The sequence below is a fragment of the Rhinolophus ferrumequinum genome, chromosome 4, assembly GCF_004115265.2.
Source record: "Rhinolophus ferrumequinum isolate MPI-CBG mRhiFer1 chromosome 4, mRhiFer1_v1.p, whole genome shotgun sequence".
NCBI lineage: Eukaryota > Metazoa > Chordata > Mammalia > Chiroptera > Rhinolophidae > Rhinolophus > Rhinolophus ferrumequinum.
The window spans coordinates 61,420,413-61,438,864 of NC_046287.1; the positions used below are offsets into that span (position 1 = coordinate 61,420,413).

At 38.8% G+C, this 18,452-nt stretch overlaps 2 protein-coding genes across 2 annotated transcripts in view; one reads left to right on the forward strand and one right to left on the reverse strand.

The window, feature by feature from the left end:
• Positions 1–8,106, reverse strand: part of BAG4 (BAG cochaperone 4) — a 28,396-nt gene extending 20,290 nt beyond the window's left edge. Inside the window, exon 1 of the mRNA XM_033104204.1 lies at positions 7,783–8,106. Within this exon, the coding sequence (XP_032960095.1) occupies positions 7,783–8,052 (270 nt within the window). The 5' untranslated portion in view covers positions 8,053–8,106. The remainder of the gene's footprint in view (positions 1–7,782) is intronic.
• A 301-nt stretch (positions 8,107–8,407) lies between these two features.
• LSM1 (LSM1 homolog, mRNA degradation associated) lies at positions 8,408–17,340 on the forward strand. The gene is made up of 4 exons (XM_033104215.1): positions 8,408–8,641; positions 12,011–12,079; positions 13,438–13,553; positions 16,861–17,340. The coding sequence occupies exons 1-4, from the start codon at positions 8,596–8,598 to the stop codon at positions 17,029–17,031; spliced, it is 402 nt and encodes a 133-aa protein (XP_032960106.1). The 5' UTR covers positions 8,408–8,595; the 3' UTR covers positions 17,032–17,340.
• Positions 17,341–18,452: the final 1,112 nt, after the last annotated feature.

The following is an 18,452-nucleotide window of genomic DNA, read 5'->3' on the forward strand; positions in this document are numbered from 1 at the left end:
ATTTATATCTGCCATTTTACTTTTTTTGTTTTCTGTATCTCATGTCTGTTTTTGTTCCTCTATTCTTCTACTGCTTTCTTTTGCATTAAGTGAATATTTTCTAATGTAGCATTTTAATTTCTGTATTGAATTTGTGTGTGTGTGTGTGTGTGTGTGTGTGTGTGTGTCTTTCCTTTGACCACACCTAGCTGTTAAAGGTCCAAATTTCCAGCTGACTTCCCTACTGTTTTCCACAAGAGCCTGGGACATAACTTGCTCTACAAACTGATCCCACCAAATTTGGGCTTCCTGGAAGAGACACTTCCCAAAGTCAGTGCTTGAGATTTGTTCTGACCCCAAAGGGCTCCTCCCAGCTATCTCTTTCCCTAGTTCTCTGCGGCAAACTAGCTGGCTTACAGTTTAGTCTGTTTCTCCAAAGAATCTACCAATTTCCTCCCAATTGCCTCTCAAAACAACCTCTACTATTTTTTGATGGCATCCTTAGGCTTCAGCTCCTCCGCACCCTGCTGCAAATAAAGCTAGTTCCTCCGGGAAAAGATTAGGAGCCACCTGTGTCACAGCCTGCTTCTGCCTCCAGATAAAGTATCTGAGCCACACTCTGCAGCTGGGCTGGGGACAATGGTGTGATTCTTTGAGAAACACCTCTACTTTAAGAGCTGAGCACCTGGAAAGAAAGGCAGTAGCCTCGGCCTTCTCAGCTCGCCTTACAATCCTAGGTGAGGGTCATGAGACCCCCGTATTCCAGCAGTGCCCTGCCTAACGTAAAGCCTCCATCCCACAAGCACAGCTGGGGCAGAGGAAGGGAACTACCACAACCTGGCCACACTTCCCCATCTCGACCTGAGCAACAGTAACTGGAAGCAAGATGAGAAATGTTGGTGTCTGCCCCTCCCAGGACGATAACCTGCTGACTGGGATGTGGAAGCAGAAGCCGCTTCCTCGCTGCACCCGTCTGGAATGGAGTTTGTCCCACTGAACTGGGAGGGGGAGGCATGGAGCAGGTCTTGGTTCAAATAGTACAGATTCTTACTTTTGTTACTGAGTTTGAGTAAATTTTCTAAAATAAATGTTTCTTCACTTGCTCTCTCGTCTAGGAACATTTCCAGAGACTTAATTGGTAGTTTTTTAAAAATAATTTTCACCTGTTTCACTGGAGACTGGGTCCACAGAGCTCCTCACACTGTCATGCCTGAACTGGAACCTGGCATTATTTAGATCTTATTTTACATATTATTGTAGGGTTCTTATTGCAAGTATTTGTAATTATCTTAATATTGTTAGGAACCAAAATTTTCTATATAATTGAAAAATAAATACAAAGAAGTAAAAATAACCTATAATGTTAAATTTAAATTAATGTAAATACGAACTCATTTATTTTCCGTTTAAAAGTATTTATTTTATAACTCTGTTCAATGAAAAGGTCTAGAAGCAATGACAACACAATAGCAATCAGTACACCTAGGACCCAAACGTGACTTCCACACTAGTTATTAAGCTATTATCCCTCAGCTCAAATACAGAATTCTATGATTCGCTTCTGTGATGCAGGATTCAGAGACTGCAAACATTTCTCCTTTGCCACTTGCTTACTATTTGGTTCTGCCAATAGGGAGGCACTAGGTTAGAGGGGAGAATGGATTTGCTCCTTTCTGTTTATTTGCTTGCTTGCAGTTTCTGTCAGCGTCAGACCAGCAATGCTCTTTAACCTGGAGATGGCAGTCAGTTAGAAGCAGTCTCCAGATTCCTCTGGTTTCCCTAGAACCCTTTTAGAAGTACCAGCCTCAGCTAAACAGTGCCGCCTCCTGGGTTCCAGCTCTCCCAGGCCATTCTTCCAAGTTTCCAGGTTGTAATAACCCAACTTCTTCTCTTTATTCCCCAGTCGTAGGAGTTGTAGCTATTTCCTGCAGTTACTATCCTCTGTGTTACTTCCATTTTCTCTTTTTGTCTTTTCAGATCTCCAATACACATTTAACTAATTTCCTAAATGAAATTCTCTCTTTAAAAACAAATAACCAACCAACCAAACTAGTGTAGCTTGTGTTTTCCTGTTTGGATCCTGACATATTCAGCTTCTAAATCTAATTCCTAGCTATATATATATATATATATATATCAGGACTCCTTAAAGGAATGGCTGATTATGTGTCTGGGACAGAATATACACAAAATGAGCCTGGCACATCTTGTACCAGAAATCAAGGAAGCTGTCAAACATCAATGGGTCATGTCAAAAGGACTTAGAAGCCAATGAGTAGCTCCCACTGGCATACTATGGGATAATTTAAGCAATAAAAAGAGTGATTGCAAATGATCGAACCATATTCAAAATACTCAATGTGTTATACATGTTATACAAATAAGCTTATAATGATACTTTTAAAAAAATGAGAAACACAGTTCCTTTTCTGTAATTTTAACAGGCTTAGGGATGAATGAAAATTAAATCTTCCATCTTATGTAGGAGTATTTAAAAAAAAGAAAAAGGTGGATCAATATCTATACCTTGATTGTGGTAATGGTTACATAACTGCATGCATTTGACAAAATTCACATAACTGTACCTTTAAAAAGGTAAAACTTACAGCCTATAAATATTCCTTACTTTTTTTAATGAAAAAAAGAATGTCCTCAATGGTGAAAATTATTAATTATTTAAGTCTCACTAAAAAAGATTGTCTTTGCTTCTTCAGACAAAATGGAACAAATCTAAAACTATCCCCAGTATCAGTGAAAGTCTGTAGCCCCTGGCCCTCCTAACATGACACTAATTCTATGAAATAGCATTTGGTTTCACAGGAAGCTGGCTGAGGCTGACCTCTGTTCATAAAAAAAAGTTGCCAATTTTATCATGTGCCTAACTCTTTCCAAACTTTTTGCTTTCTGAAAGGAGACAAAGGTGATAAAAGATGCTGTAAATTAGAGATGATAAAAGGTTTTCACAAGTGATAATAATATGACTTAAAGTTTTGTGGCAAAAGAAACTTGATTAAAATTATACAAGAAGATAATACATTTATTTCCTTTCTTCTCTTTTGAGAAGAAATACCTAAATCTCAGATGAAGGCTGGAGTCAACTCCTTTCATATTTATCTTAGAACTAACTAGTTTTGTAAAAAGTGGACATATGGTTAAATTTACAAAGTGACTTATCAATATGCTTCCAAAAAATAACCCAGCCCAAACAAATCTGACAGTAGAGGAATCTGAGTACTCCTGCTACTACCTAAGTTCCATTTACAAATTTGTTTATATTTTCACAAGAATTAGACAAAAATCATTAGAAAAGTACATTATAAATGACTTTTATAGCTACATATTCTAAAAAGCACTTTATGCTCCTGTATTGACCATAATCACTAAGTTTTTATTATTAATCTCATTTAAATGTCTTCTGTGCTTCTCTACAATTTCCCCCTTCCCCCAGCACCTGATTCAAACATTTACCATATCAACTTCCCAGGTTATCCCATCCCACTTTTTACTCTCAGATGATCTAACCTCCTACTTCACCAAGAAAAGACACCATGAGCTATAAACTCCTCGATGTCCCTCTCCTCCAACTCCAAACTTATTCTATCCCCCTTTAGCTTGGGAAGAGGTTTCTCAACTCTTCCTCACTTCTTCATCCCAGTCTTCCCATATCATACTCCATCCTTTTGTTCGCATTTTCTTTTTCTCAATCTACTAAATTACTCTCCTCTGCTTCAACATACTGAAGCCACCTAATCCTAAAAATTCTGGTTCCTAGGCAAGTGACTACTTTCTCATTTACTAACGAACTTTTGGAAGTACAGTCTACACTGTCTTCTCATCCAAACCTCCCATTCATTACTTTAATACTATTTAAAACTCCCACCATGAAAATCAGCAATATCTTTTTAACTGCCAAATCAACAGCTTCTTTTCAATTCTCATACCACTTACCTGCAAAATAATTGTATTCTTGCTTGGTTTGCATCGCATGACTTTTCTGATTTTCCTACTATCATTCTGAGTATTATCTCTCAGTCTTCTTTTGGATCCTCTTTCACTGTCACCTATTCTAGACTCTCAAAGATCTCCCCTGGCAACATTACCCAAACATATGCTTATATTTGATGACTCTCAACTCATCATCTCCAGCCCCCACCTTCCTCCAGAGCCCTCCACATCTATTTTGTTCCCACAGACAACAACTGAATGCCACAGAGACTCGAAAATTAGACATTAAAAAAAAAAAAAAAGAAAAGAAAAAAAACAGAAAAATCACAAATTTCTCTTTAATCATTCACATATATTGCATGCAGAGCTTGGCACATGACTAACTACCAAGACTAACTGGCTTCCAGCAGAAATGAAATAAAGGCAGTACTTAAACCCTTGCCAAGTCTTGGTATTTCATATTTTTTAAGCTCCTCTATTAACCAATCACTAGTTCTTTCGGTACAAAATTAAACCATGAAAACCTGTTCCTCTTCCTTTTTAATCCTGTGAAATACTAAAACCTCAGAATCACCTTCAGTTTCTCCTTCACTTCCAATTGATATATACTTTTGAAAATGTCTTTCAAATCTATGCAAGTTGTTTTGAAATGCATCCAAAAAATGAGAGATGTGATAAAGCAAATTTAATAAATGCTAATTACAGAATCTAGATGGTGGATATACGGGTATTCACTGTACAATTCTTTCAACTTTTCTGTATGTTTGAAAATGTTTACAATAAAATGTTGAAAGAAACCTGTCTACATTCATACAATGTTCAAACACATGCCCTTTTACCTCTCTTCTGAACCACTCTGGGAACCTAGTTGAGCTCGGTCTCCCCCTTCCTTGCCATTATAATCCTCCTCCAACATGGCTCCCAATGATCCCTGCCCCCTGGTATTCACAATCCTTGTGAACTTTGTACCTCGCCTCTCCCATTGTACCAGTGTTGGTCTCTATGACCAGTATGATGGTGTATCACTTCCGAGATTAGGTTATAATCCAATCAGCGCCTCTGCTTCCATGTCAGATCTCTCTCTCGCTCTCTCTCTCTCCTCTCTCATTCTGGGAGAACATGAAAATCATCTACAGATCTTGGTGAAATGCACATTCTGATTCGGTAAGTCTGGGGCAGGGCCTGAGATACAGCATTTCCAACAAGCTCCTAAGTAATGCAGATGCTGCTAGTTCAGGGATCAAACTACAATGCTGCCAAGTACAGCTAACCAAGTAAGAAAAGAAAGAAAACAGGGAAAGGTAGATTTCTGGGTTTTTTCTCCTGCCATATTTAAATGTAGAGAGTCAAGTTTTTGTAGTGGTTCACTGCAACATTATCTCAATATATCCAATTCTATAGAGCTGTGCTTCTCAAATGTGAACATGCATACAAATCACCTGGGGCTTTTATTAAAATGCAGCAGCAAGTCTGGAGCAGGAAAGTCTGCATTTCTAACAACCTCCAAGCAACACTGAAGCTTCTGGTCAAAGGACCACACTTTTTGAGTAGTACGGTTTTAAAAGGCTCCTATACCTTTTGTTTGTTTGACATATTTGATTATGTAAAAAATGTAAAACTTATATATCACAACCACAATAAAGTTAAAAAACAAACAAATTTGGAAAAAAAAACATTTGCAACATGCAAATCTTTTGTATTAATTTTCTATTGCTGCATAGATTATAATCCTATACTTTTCAAGTTTCAGAAACATCAATCTGAAGATAAACTCTTGAAATGGTTTATGAACGTCCAGTACACATCCCAGCTTTATCTCCAACTACTGCAGCACCATCACCCAGCCTATGTACACGCTATGCTCCATCCATACCTTACATCTACACAATACTAACATCTTAACTTCTCTAACCTCACCCCTAAAACACACTTTTGTTTTGATAATACTGCAAGCCCAAGTAGAAGTCATCAGTGGTCCTCTCCTCTCCCTTGGTCTTTGGTCTAATTTGCCTACTTATAGACCAAACAGTTCATCACTCTACTCTACCAAGGGATTCAAGTCCCACAGGCTAATTATTCTAGATTTAGACAGAAAATATGGAACTCTCTTCATAATTAACCTCTCACTACTACATGCTTTTTTCTCATACAACTTTTTAAAGATGCAACTAACATACCATAAAACCTACCCTTTTAAGTGTACAAGTCAATGGTTTTTAGCATCTTCAAAGTTGTATAATCATCGTCACTATCTAATTTCAGAATATTTTCATCATCCCAAAAAGAAACCCCTTACTTTTTATCTATCACTCCCAATGTCCCCAGTCCCCAAAACCCTGGCAAGCACTAATGTTTGACTCTACAGATTTGCTTATTCTGGACATTTTATATAAATGAAATCATACAATATGTGGTCTATCTGACTGGCTTTGTTCACGTAGTATGATGTTTTCTAGGTTCGTCCATGTTGTAGAATGTATGTACAGTACTTCACTCCTTTCTATGGCTACATAATTTCATTGTACGAACATTCCATATTTTACCTATTCATCAGTTGATGGACATTTGGGTTATTTCCACTTTTTGGCCATTATGAATAACATTGCTGTGAAAATGCATATACAAGTTTTTAATACACATATGTTTCCAATTCTCTTGCATATACAGAGCGTGCCAAAAAAATGTATACACATTTTAAAAGGGAAAAACTGTATTAATTGTAATACTCAACATATACGGATAACAAAAGATGAAACAAGTCACGTTTGACTTCTGCAATTACAAGAGGTGTTCAAAATGGTTACCATCAGCGTCCAGACACTTCTGATTACCACGAACTACTGCTTGAGCACAGATAACATATCCTAAAATGTGTATAAATCTTTTTTGGGCACCCCCCCCCAGGTATATCCATGAGCAGACTTGCTGAGTAATATGCTAACTCTGTGCTTAATATTTTGAGGAACTGCCAAACTACTTTACAAAGCACTGAACCATGTTACATTCCCACCAGCAATGTATGGGAATTTCACTACTACATTTTCAAACAATGAGGGTGTTATAATTTCTGAAAGAGAGATGTGACCCCCCCACACACATTGTGTAATAATTCTCTACGAAAAATACTGCATTAACAAAACAGAAGTACTGTACGTTTCTGGCAAGAATATAAGAAATGTTATAGGTCCGACTATATTGAGCAGGTTGAGTTAACCTCTCAGAGCCAACAGTTCTTTAATAGGGTCACTATTAGGATCAACATAAATGACATTTATGTTGCAGTCGCCGTGAAGATTAAATAAAACAATCCACGTAAAAATACTTCCCAACGCTGATTATTCGTTGAGTCAATCCCAGGCAAAGCATTAGGGACAAAGGGCTAAATAAATGCCCACATTCCCCCCACCTCCTTCCTAAATTCCTTCCCCGCGGAAGAGGTTGCTGAATGACGGCGGGGGCTGCAGCCACCTCCCTTCTCGGGGGGAGAGCAGGCCTGACGAGCCACGCAGGATAAATTGCTAGAGCTCAAAAAGCAGAGCCGGGTCACTTCAGCCCAACATCGTTCCCAGGCGACATTCCGCATCCTCTACCTAGCTTAGCAAGTCAGCGCAGGATCTTTTTTCCTTTTTTAATGGTAATAGACATTTATTATGGTCGAAGCAGAAAAGGAGGGGCAAACAGAACACAAGCATATCTCCCCACCCACGAGCCCAGTCTTATTTCTACAAACCCCCCAATAAGGAAAACAAATATGAAACCCGATCCGATACGAACTCAGGGGGTATACTAATCCCAATGGACCTCACTCCCAAAGAACCCCCTCCCAGAACCTCCTAGGACAGATGGCGCAAAGCTTACCTGGTGGTTTCCTCCAGCTCGACCCGGCTCCGTCCAGGGACCTCCAGAGGGATAGTAGCCATCGCCTCCTCCGCCTTCTCCTGGCCAAGAGGTCTCAGCAGGGCCGCCCCCGCGCACCCGCCAGGAAATGGGAGGCTGAGGAGGTTCAGAGCGAGGAGGATATAAGGGTGGAGGTGGATGCACCGGCATATCTCCACCCCCAGGCCCATAGTAGCGGCCATAAGACGGACCGTCACTGGGGCCGTAGCCCGAGCGCCTTAAGGCCGACATGGGCACCGCTGCCCCGAAGCGCTTCCCGCCCCCCACGGCCGGCTCATTGCGCAGGCCCCTGCCAGCGACAGGGAATGGACAACAATGAAGGGGGTCGGCCGACAACAGCCAATCCCAGGCCTGGTACCGCCCCTTCAGCGGCGGACGCCTGGGAGTTGATGGACGAAGGTCCGTGACTCTGGGGGTCTGGGAAGCAGGAAAACGAGGGGCTGCACCGTGTTCCTTGAAAGGGAGACTACGTTTTCCCATCACCTATGCCATGTAGATTCCTCTTTCCCTCTCCTCAGATGGGGAAAGTGTGTCCCCGGACCGCACGACGGTCCCGCCTCTTCCAGACGATGGGCACGTGGTACCGGAAGTAGGTAGGGATATTATGGAGGAGTTTCCGGCAGGCCCCTGCGGCTGAAAGCCGGGGCGGACGCGCTGGTCCCGGTCCGGGTTACTGTCCCGGTTCCGACGAGGCGGCGACTCCGGTAGGAGGAGGGAGGTGTTGCACACGCTGGCCCACCGCAGCTATACACTGCAGTCTTATCTCAGTTCAAAATGAACTATATGCCAGGCACCGCCAGCCTCATCGAGGACATCGACAGTGAGTTAAATCAGTTTGGGGTGAGACCCTTCCTCCCCGAAGGGTGCCTCTTTCGAGGAAGCTCGTAGAACGAGTCTGGGGCGGGGGGCGGTGTGATTTGAGCACAGTTCTGGGTGTTTGGTGTTGACATGCTCCACGGGATGGAGGAGCCACGGGACACACCCTTTGCCTACCTCCTAGCCTACGACCTCTATTACCTCCGTCCTGCCCCACGCAGCCTGCACCGGCTGGTCAACCACAAGCTGTACCATTCAGTCCTGCTTCCCAGGGACGCTGCTGAAGTACCAGGTTGTTACTGGTGGATGAATGAGAATGCTTAAAGCATTCATCAAGAAATGAGAATATTAATAGCATTTGGACTTATTGGCAGTAAACATAGGCTTTATGCTGTGTAGTCATTTGCAATATTCTTTTACCGTAAGGGTCTTTAGTACTTTCAAATTATGGTAGCAGAGACCACTGCCAGACAAGGTATTGACTTTTCTGGAAAGGCAGAGTTGATTCACTTCTTTTTTTTCTGTTCAACAATTTTCTTTTGCTTTTACTTAAGAAGACCTCCCTTATTCTTAATCATTATCCTGAAGAGGAATTCAGTCCTGTATGAAAGAGGATATATATATATATATATATACATATACATATATATATAGTCTGTCCTTTTGCTAAACTGTCATCTGTGAATTATTCCTCAAGCAACATTTTTGTAAATGTTTTGTGTGATCCTGTCTCATTAACTTGTAATTGCTGCAAAATGGTTTACACACAGTTCCAAACAAGTTACAACAATCTCTACAGTTACTATATATACAGATTAGAGTGAGTGTGTAATTAAACTTTTTATTGTCTGAGATCATTTTTTAAATCCAAATTAGTGATTTTGCTATTGAAGGGAAATACAGTGTAAATTGGACCAAATTCGTACATGTAACTAACCACTGTACAAGCCTATCTCTAATGTGTGATGAAATCTTAAGTTGTCTGAGGATGCCATTTTGCCCTCACCTCTCTTTTTATGTATCTGAATTATTTGAGGCCCTAACACATCCTGTCGTTCTATTAAAAATAAGTTTTGTTCTTAAGCCTTCTAACCTCTTGTTTGTAGATTCCAGGCCCCCTCCTTTACTGAAATGTTCGAAACCATTTCATATGTACTCTTCACTGCACCTCCCACACACTTGCCTCCTCTCTCCTTAGTCTTTCTGTATTTTCACCCGTCCTCTCATTGAGTAGGAAGTATTCCTTCCTTTCAGTTTGTCTTTTATTACTCTTTCCTCTCACTGTTTCTGGAACCTTCTGCCATTAATATCCTTTTTCTCTCACACCTTGTATCTTTCTCTCTCCTCCTGGATCCTTCCTTTCACATGTTTTTGTCCATCTCAATTTTTTTTTTCAGTTGTGTCTCCTCAAACTCCCATCCCTTTTTTCATATCTTTACCCCCAAACCTTTTGAGTCATCTCCATTTTGACTCGTCCTGACCACCTGCAATTTGATTTTTGTTGTCCACACACTAGTGAAGCTGCATTCTTAAAAGGCATCAGTCTAGGGCACTTTTCTGAGTCTTCCCCTCCCCTCTGCAGCACTGCAACTATTACCACTGGATTCTTAATTCTGTACTCTGGATTTCTTCAATACTAGTAGTTGTTGATTTTCTTACCTCTCTACCTCTTACTGTTCCCTAAAATAGATGGTCTCTTAGGTTCCATGTTTGACCTGCTTCTTTCTTTAAATCTCTAGGAGATCTCCTGGACTTTAATAATTATATCACCTCTTTGTGGATTAGAGCAATCCGAAATTGCTCTAATTCAGACCTCTTTGGCAGTCTTACATTTCCAATTATCTGTTGACATTTCTACCTAAGTGTCCTGATAGCACTTCAGAATTACAAACAGCTAATAATCTTCCACCCTGAGCTTGCTTTGTTTACTCCAGACTTTTGGTAAGTGGTCCTCCCTGATGATGACGCAAAATGCCTACCGCTGCTTAACTTATTTCTTTAGCACCACACTCTCTCACACCTACCCGCATATACAAACTCAATTAGTTGACAAATCCCATTACTTTAAACTGCACAGTTTTAGTACTTCCATCCTTGCCCTTCTCATCCCTACCTTGGTTCAGGTCTCTTCATGTTCCAGACACTGGAAATAGCCTCAGCTGCTCTCCCTTTTCTGCCAGTTCAGTCTTCAATGTGTTTTCTTGTTCCCTATAAAATCAAACCCAGACTCAACCTGCTCCCAGTTCTTTTTTCTGACTTCGTTCCTGTTATTTCTCTCCATGCCGTCAACTCTTCTCCAAACATATGGATACATAGCCCTTTTTTTCCTCCTATCTAAATTACAGATTTCCCAAACCATCCCCTTCGCTGTCACTCTTCCCATGAACAAAAATTATCTAACTTTCAAGAACCAACTCAGATACAGCCTCCAGCTCGAATTTCTCTCAGTCTCATATAATTAAGATGTGCTCTCTTATGGTACTTAATTATAGCCCAAGGAAAATTATAAATTCCTTCCGGGAAGAAGCACCCTGTTCCTCTGTTCTACATCTATGAAGTACTTTATGTGTGGTCTTAAAGAAACAAATGAATGATCTTTGCTAGTTATTCTAGTGACTGGCTTATTGTCATTTTTCAGAGTCAGCTCCAAGTCACCTCTTCAGAGAGGTTTTCCCTAGCCACCCTCTCTTCTGTAGCTACTTTCTTTTCATCCTACTATCCTGCTATCTTACTTATTATTCCATAGTAGTGATCACCATAGGTCATTTTTTTATTTGTTTGCCTTCCTCCACCAGGAATATAAGTTCATAAGGTTGGTGAATCTCTGAGTTTTATTCAGTACTGTATATAGAGGCTCCAGAACAGCACGTAGCTTTCAATAAATATTATTGAATTTTTGCTCTAGCTTATTATCAGCATCCTCATTTTACATGTCTGAGGTATTGTTTTTAATTTAAAATCTTCCCTGACTCCAAAGTGTGAAATAGAAGCTCTTCTAAGTTGAAGGGAAACAATTCTAGAATTAAGATCATAAAGATCATCCAGACTAAATTTCTCAATTTGCAGATACAGAAACTTGACATGACACTGAGGAGGTGTAACTGTCAAACATCAACGTCTAGAGCCAGTCAGGCTTCCTGACTACTCAGCCAGTCCTTTTTCTACTTTGCCACACTATGATTTTTTTCACCACTAATCTTGTAACCTAGGCTGCCTTGGTCCTCCCTCTAATTTCCCAATAAACTCCACCTTAAATACATGGGAAGAGGAAGTGGTAGAAGTAAACTGCTGTTAACTTTATTTTTGTTGTTACCCTGTAAACTCACTGATGCTAACAGTTTTCATTTTTAAAGATCTTTTTTCCTTTTCCCAGAAAAGCACTTGGTCCTTCTTCGAGATGGAAGGACGCTTATAGGCTTTTTGAGAAGCATTGATCAGTTTGGTATGTATTAGTTGTGGACTTCTCCTATACTCTAGATAATACGAGTTGCCCATTGTATTTTTTGTGTTATTTCATATTGAAATTTATTTATCGCCAACTTTTTCACGTGTCTGGCATAATGGAATACTGTTTTGAGTCATTACATCATTGTTTCCTAAATTATGATTAGATTGTTTAAAAGCTTGCACTTACAAGTTTGTAATTCTAAAACTGGTTCTCATGAAAACATACAATGTTTTGGACTATTTTTTTAATTTCCCAATGAGAGGGACCAAATGATAGAAATAAACTCAGTCCAATGAAAAAGCTGCTCATTTGTACGTTGGCTCAGGTGCAACTACTCTGCAGAGCAGTTCCTGCACTGAATGTAACCCCACCCCGTCCAAAGAAAATTGGATAGAAGGCATTTCCCGAAGCTTTTTAGGGACTCCAACATTAAGCTCAAGATTTTACACTTAGGAATACGTCAGACTCAAGAGTCTTGGTCTTTTGTTTTGCTCCTGCATTTTTCTGAAGACATCTATAGTTGCTTCTGTTTCAAGAAACTTCTAGTTCATCTCACCATGTGGTAAACATCTGTTAGGTCAGTGGATTTAGGCAGGAGGAAAAACAACAATTGAAACACCTGTAAGAGTTATAGAAGATAAGCGCATAGATAATCTGCTTTTTTTCAAGTAAGACAAATGGTACCAATTGAAAGAAGAAAAATAATTATTCTTAACAGATTGGATTTGTAAATCTTAACAAATTCATCAAACTACTTTGAGGTAAAAGTAAATACTGGCTTTACTCTCATTAGCAGGTATGCTTATCTGACAAAGTGAAAAAATAGGTTTTTGCAGCAGCATAATTTGTGGACATCTGTATGATATTAAATGAATCCTAAGTACTGAAACAAAGTTAAATCTTCAGTCAATAATCAGATATACATACCCACACAGCATAGAAAAACTGTTTCCGTCTTTTAAAAAAAAACCCAAAAAAAAAACAGTTTTAATCTCTGCAGTTGTTTGGTCTTCCAAGTACCCTACTCATTTATATATTTTCTTATACTCATGTTGATATTAGTAATTAATGATAAATGAATTTAATTTTCCTTAACTTTTCCCACCATCATTCATGTATTAGTGCAATTTAATCCCAAATACTCTTTGTTACCAATTGTTTGAAAATCTCCTAAGTGGTGTGTCTTAATGAAATAGGAGGAGGTTATTTGAAATTTCAGCTTTTCCCAGAATTAGAAAGTTTGGAAATCACGTTTAGTTCTATCTTTTCTACTCAAAATAACTGATTGAGTTATGGACCTTTACCCAATAATTTGAACTAAATATCTTTGTTTCTTCCCTATACACTTATAGCTAATTTAGTGCTACATCAGACTGTGGAACGTATTCATGTGGGCAAAAAATACGGTGATATTCCTCGAGGGATTTTTGTGGTCAGAGGAGAAAATGTGGTCCTACTAGGAGAAATAGTAAGTGAAAACTGTTAAGCTGCTATGGGTCTTGATAATCATGCTAGTTAGGTTTCTTTTTGTCTTTTCAAGAAGGAAAAAAACATATTTTCTTCATTTCACCCACCTTTTCACAGGAAACTACCAAGTTAGCTTAGGAAAGCCACAGTTGTAAAAGGAAACTTACAGAGAATAATTAACTTTGTTTCAGTGCCTCTTGGCATTTTAAAGATTTGATCCTATCCATTAGCAGCAAAATATCATAGATTTTACCTGATACCTTAAAAAGTACCATCATATACAAATGTGTTTATTGATATATTATTTCTGCTATATTTAATAGCAGAAAATTGAAAAACTTGAGAAAAATAATTCAGTAAAGTAAGTCTCATATAGGAATATTCTGTACTCATTTAAACAATGGGTTATCAAGTCGTTTTTCATGATAAAAAGTTAATTAGCGGTGTTTGGGGGAAAAGACACATTGTGTATGCAGTGTGTGCTCTCTCTGTTTTGAAAGGGGGGAAGGGTAGAAAATTGCTGTCGGAGAAGCCTTTCTGTGAACTATCCTGATGATGGGGCTCAGCTTCACTTGGATCCTTAGCTCACAGCCAAGGAGGGGGTCCCTTGTGTCTGTGCCAGGAAGACCAGCTGCCAGATGAAAACTTAAATCTTCTAAAGTGTTGTTCCTGCAGCGGTGAGTGTATGTACATACTACGTACATACACACACAGGTATGCATATATACACATACAAAACTATTAGAAAACGGTTACATATATAAAACTATTAGAAGTTACTCAGACATTTTTAAAAGAAGATAAATTTGATTTCATATTTTACATGAAACATTTATTTAAAAAGAAAAACACCTTATTTAAAACCTTTGGCTTGATCCTGCTGCTTCTGATTATTGGGTTTGCTAGGAAAATCAAAATTAGCTTTGACGTTTGCTTGATTTTATCTTTTCATGTTTTGTATTTAAAGTTTTCAATAAAGTTTCCCAATACCTAGTCACATCTTAAATCAGGTTTTCAGAAGTCTCTTGATTGGAGTGGTTTGGTCCATAGCTATTTTTAATAACAAGCCATTTGAGAAAGTAAGGAGATAATTCTACCAGGGTCAGGTTGTTTCAGAGACCTCCTGCTGAAACATCTAGAAATGGCTAATCAGTACTGCCCCAAGTGCTGCTGTGAAATACATGAAATACCTTTTTGTAGCTTTTAAAATACTTTTGTGGCTGATGTTTTTGGTTCAGTGTATCATTTCATGCATGTTTACACAGCAGAAATCATCATCTCCTTGTTTTATGTAAAGGTTAAAATAAAGCACTATACTACCCAAGAGTAGTGAGGGAGGGTATAGTAAATGGTTGAACTGATCTGCTAGTGTATCTTAGGGACGAATTCATCTCTGGACAATAGAATTACGGGTTATTATTTTTCCTTTTTTTATACTTTTCTGAATTTATTTTTAAAGAGAAAACATGCTGCTTTGCTATCAGGGATAAAGATTTTAAGTTAAAATATTTACACATACTCTGCTTCAGTTTTATAGTAGGGAACATCGCAGAAATACCTTCTTTGCCAGTTACATTGGCACAAATGTACCCCTATGTAAATGTGTCTGTGAGAACAAGTGAACTTGTGTTTGTTCTTGAAGATTCATTGTTTCTTGGGAGCCCTTAGGAAAGTACTCTTTTTTATATATTATGGTTTGGATGCTGCAGAATTTTTACAGTAGTACTACTAAAGAAATAGGGTTCGAGAATGCTCACATAGTTACATGAATCAGTCAGTTTGAAGAAATTAAGTGCCAACCCTAGGGAAACTCAAACCCAGAAATCATCTAGATTCTGTAAACGTCCCATTGCCTAAGAAGTCCCTGGATTCTGCCCCAAGGATGGTGATGCACACAGCCTTCAGTACCAAAACTGATTGTGGAGTAGTAACATCATCAGAAGCACATGAGTAGCTCAATGAGCAATATACTGAAAAGTCCAAGAGACAGTACACTAAGCTAAGAGCCTAATCTTCCCCTCAGCCGCTGCCCATGGATTGTGAGGGCAGGTTACACCTGATAACAGATTTTGCTGGGTGCAATTAACATTTGACCCAGGGCAGAGTCTGCTTATGTGGCTTTCATTCTAACCTGTGGTGAGAGTCCTCTATTTGATGTGTCACAGCCTGTGGGTTCTAAGGCCTTGACAGCATATGAAGAAGATTAGAATCCAGTGATAGGTTGGAACACCTGGAGAGTTTGTGTATGTGTTAATGCCTTCCCAGAATTTTATCACTGGAAGTCAGAGAAGAGGATAAGAAATAAGAATACCCTGTTCGTGTAGACTCTAGTTACAAAAACTACAGAATAATACCTGTATGATCATTTTAAAGAGAATGAACTAAATCTGTGGATAATGAGATACTTTTATGTCAAAATTCTCCATTACAAGATTGGTTTTCAAGTGCTTATAGGTGTTCAAAAATAAAAATATTAAGCATCTTATGCCACATTAAGTGAAAAAAATTAAAGTCTACATTTGCATTGTGGGTTTTTTGAAAATTGATATACACGTATACATGGAAAAATTGGGAGGATATTCACCAAAATGTTATCCTTCCATACTGGACTTATGCATAATTTAAAAAAAAATTTCTAGTAAGCAAAAAATTTTTTAATTAAAACAGAAATATATTGGGGCCAACTGGGTTTAGTAATCTAACTGGTCTGCTGAGATTTTCTCTAGAAGTCTTGTTGCCATAGAGGGGAAAGGAGTCTTGTGTTATCATTTAAAGACTCCTAGTTAATGCAACAGCGGGACAGTTTATTGCCTTAGAGGAAGAGAGAGGGTTGCTCGTCTGAATCAGTGTTCTATACCTTCTTGCTGAGCAACAATCCCCAGAAGTTAAGCTGACTTTGATCATGTTAAAATACCAAACTTATCTTCTAAAGTCATCTTGGCCTCAGTAACTTCTCTCCTGGATTCTCTGGAGTTGGAGAGAGAGCCATTTATATAAACACAGCTCTTTTTTTTTTTTTTTTAAAGAAAAGTAGTCCTTGACTAACGTAGGACTTCAGACAAACTAAAGCTTTGTTATACACACTATTGCAGATCCCTATTACCACATTTATATAAGTATGTATTCTATAGTAATGTTGCCAGCCATTTCTTTGTAAAACTTACCTGTCCCTAGAAGAAGGATATGTCAGCCATGTCACAATTACGAAAAATAACCCAAGCCTAACAGAGGAATCAGTTTGCTTTTAGATCTAATGTCTTCTGTTCTTGGTCATCAGTTGAAGTTTTTCAAACCTGCTTGTTTTGTAGGACTTGGAAAAGGAGAGTGACACACCCCTTCAACAAGTATCTATTGAAGAAATTCTAGAAGAACAAAGGGTAGAACAGCAGGCCAAGCTGGAAGCCGAGAAGCTGAAAGTTCAGGCTCTTAAGGATCGAGGTCTCTCCATTCCTCGCGCAGATACTCTTGACGAGTATTAAGTCTTTCAGAGGCTGTTGCTCTTGGGGAGCAGGGGCTGTCACTGAATGAAAGCGGCATTCTGGTCACCTCACTCATTTGACAAGTGACTGTAGAATTTTGAAAAGTCATTTTTCTTTTGAATTCTTTCACATATGCAACTTGAAGAAATCACATGGCTTTTTTTCCCCTTTTTAATGACAGAATAATTGTTTAAAGGAGCAGTGGAGTGGACTCCTTTCACACATCACTGTGGAGCCAGCAACTACTTACATTGCTCTTCTCGTCCCAAATTTTACAGGGGACATTCTTCATTTGCTTGTAAATAAAATTAATGTCAAAACTTATGTTATTTCCCAAGTTTGAGTTGTTTCTAATGAATAGACAAAATTGAGTTTCTGGTCTCAAAGCTATAATATAAACTGGGAAGTCCGGACACTGGGATTTCCCCTTGTGTCACACTTCCAAGTTGCTAGTTACTTAAAAAGGAGTATTTTCATACTAAATATTGTGCAGGTCCTTCCCTGTCCCCTTTTCATGTTTATAGCTGAGAAGAAAAACACATTTTCAGGCTTGAGCAAGGAGCTTTCAGTGCAGTTTCAGTTACTGGTTATAACAAAAGCTTCAGGTTTAAGAAACAACATCACTACTGAACTTGCTGTTCTTGCTTCACCAACAGCTATTCAAACCATGTTCCCATGAGATCCAGCATTTTACTAAGGTGCCTTTTCCTCTAAGTCTTCTCTTAATTTAGTTTGGTTTTCTAGTCCTTTGGATTGAGTCTTGAGCCTCTGATGCTATTATCATCAAGAAGGAGCACAAAGGAAGGGGTGTTTCAGTGACCAATCGTCTGGGTGTTCTCATGGGTGCTCTTGGCTGCCGGCCCATGCTCCTGCCACTTTTCTGGTGTGTGGATTGCACAGTAAGTGTAACAAACTACTTGAAGAGCGTACTGTAGCTTAGTGAACAATGTACTGAACTAGGAGTTAGGAGACAGGTGAAAAATCTGACTGTTCTTTCTAGTGTCTTGGGCTTGAGCAAGTCAGTTCTCTCAGAGTCTCAGTTTTTTTAAAGGTGGAATTATTCTAGATACTTCTTTTTTATAGTCTGTTGAACAAACAGACACCCTTTTTATAGCATTTATATCCTATTCCTATGTCTGAATTATTTTATAGTATTAAATATACTTCACATTTTATGAGCTCCGGTGTTTTTAAAACTGCCCCAAATGCCTATCAACCATTTGATTGCTTAGCTATTATTCATCATTGGGTTGGTTTAAACTAGATAATTTGTGAAGAAACAGTTGGACTATGATTTATTGAGTGTGTTTTGCCTCTAATCTTACTGTTTAACAACTAGAATTTGTTATTAGCTTCTCACACAAAGGGAAAACAAACCATCACCAACTTTTGAAAAATGTGTAACTACACCATATTCTTTG

Coding starts and splice junctions, on each gene's coding strand:
- LSM1 (XM_033104215.1), top strand. CDS start 8,596: ATGAACTATATGCCAGGCACCGCCAGCCTCATCGAGGACATCGACA. Junction 8,642..12,010: donor CCTCATCGAGGACATCGACA/GTGAGTTAAATC, acceptor TCCTTTTCCCAG/AAAAGCACTTGGTCCTTCTT. Junction 13,554..16,860: donor TGGTCCTACTAGGAGAAATA/GTAAGTGAAAAC, acceptor CTTGTTTTGTAG/GACTTGGAAAAGGAGAGTGA.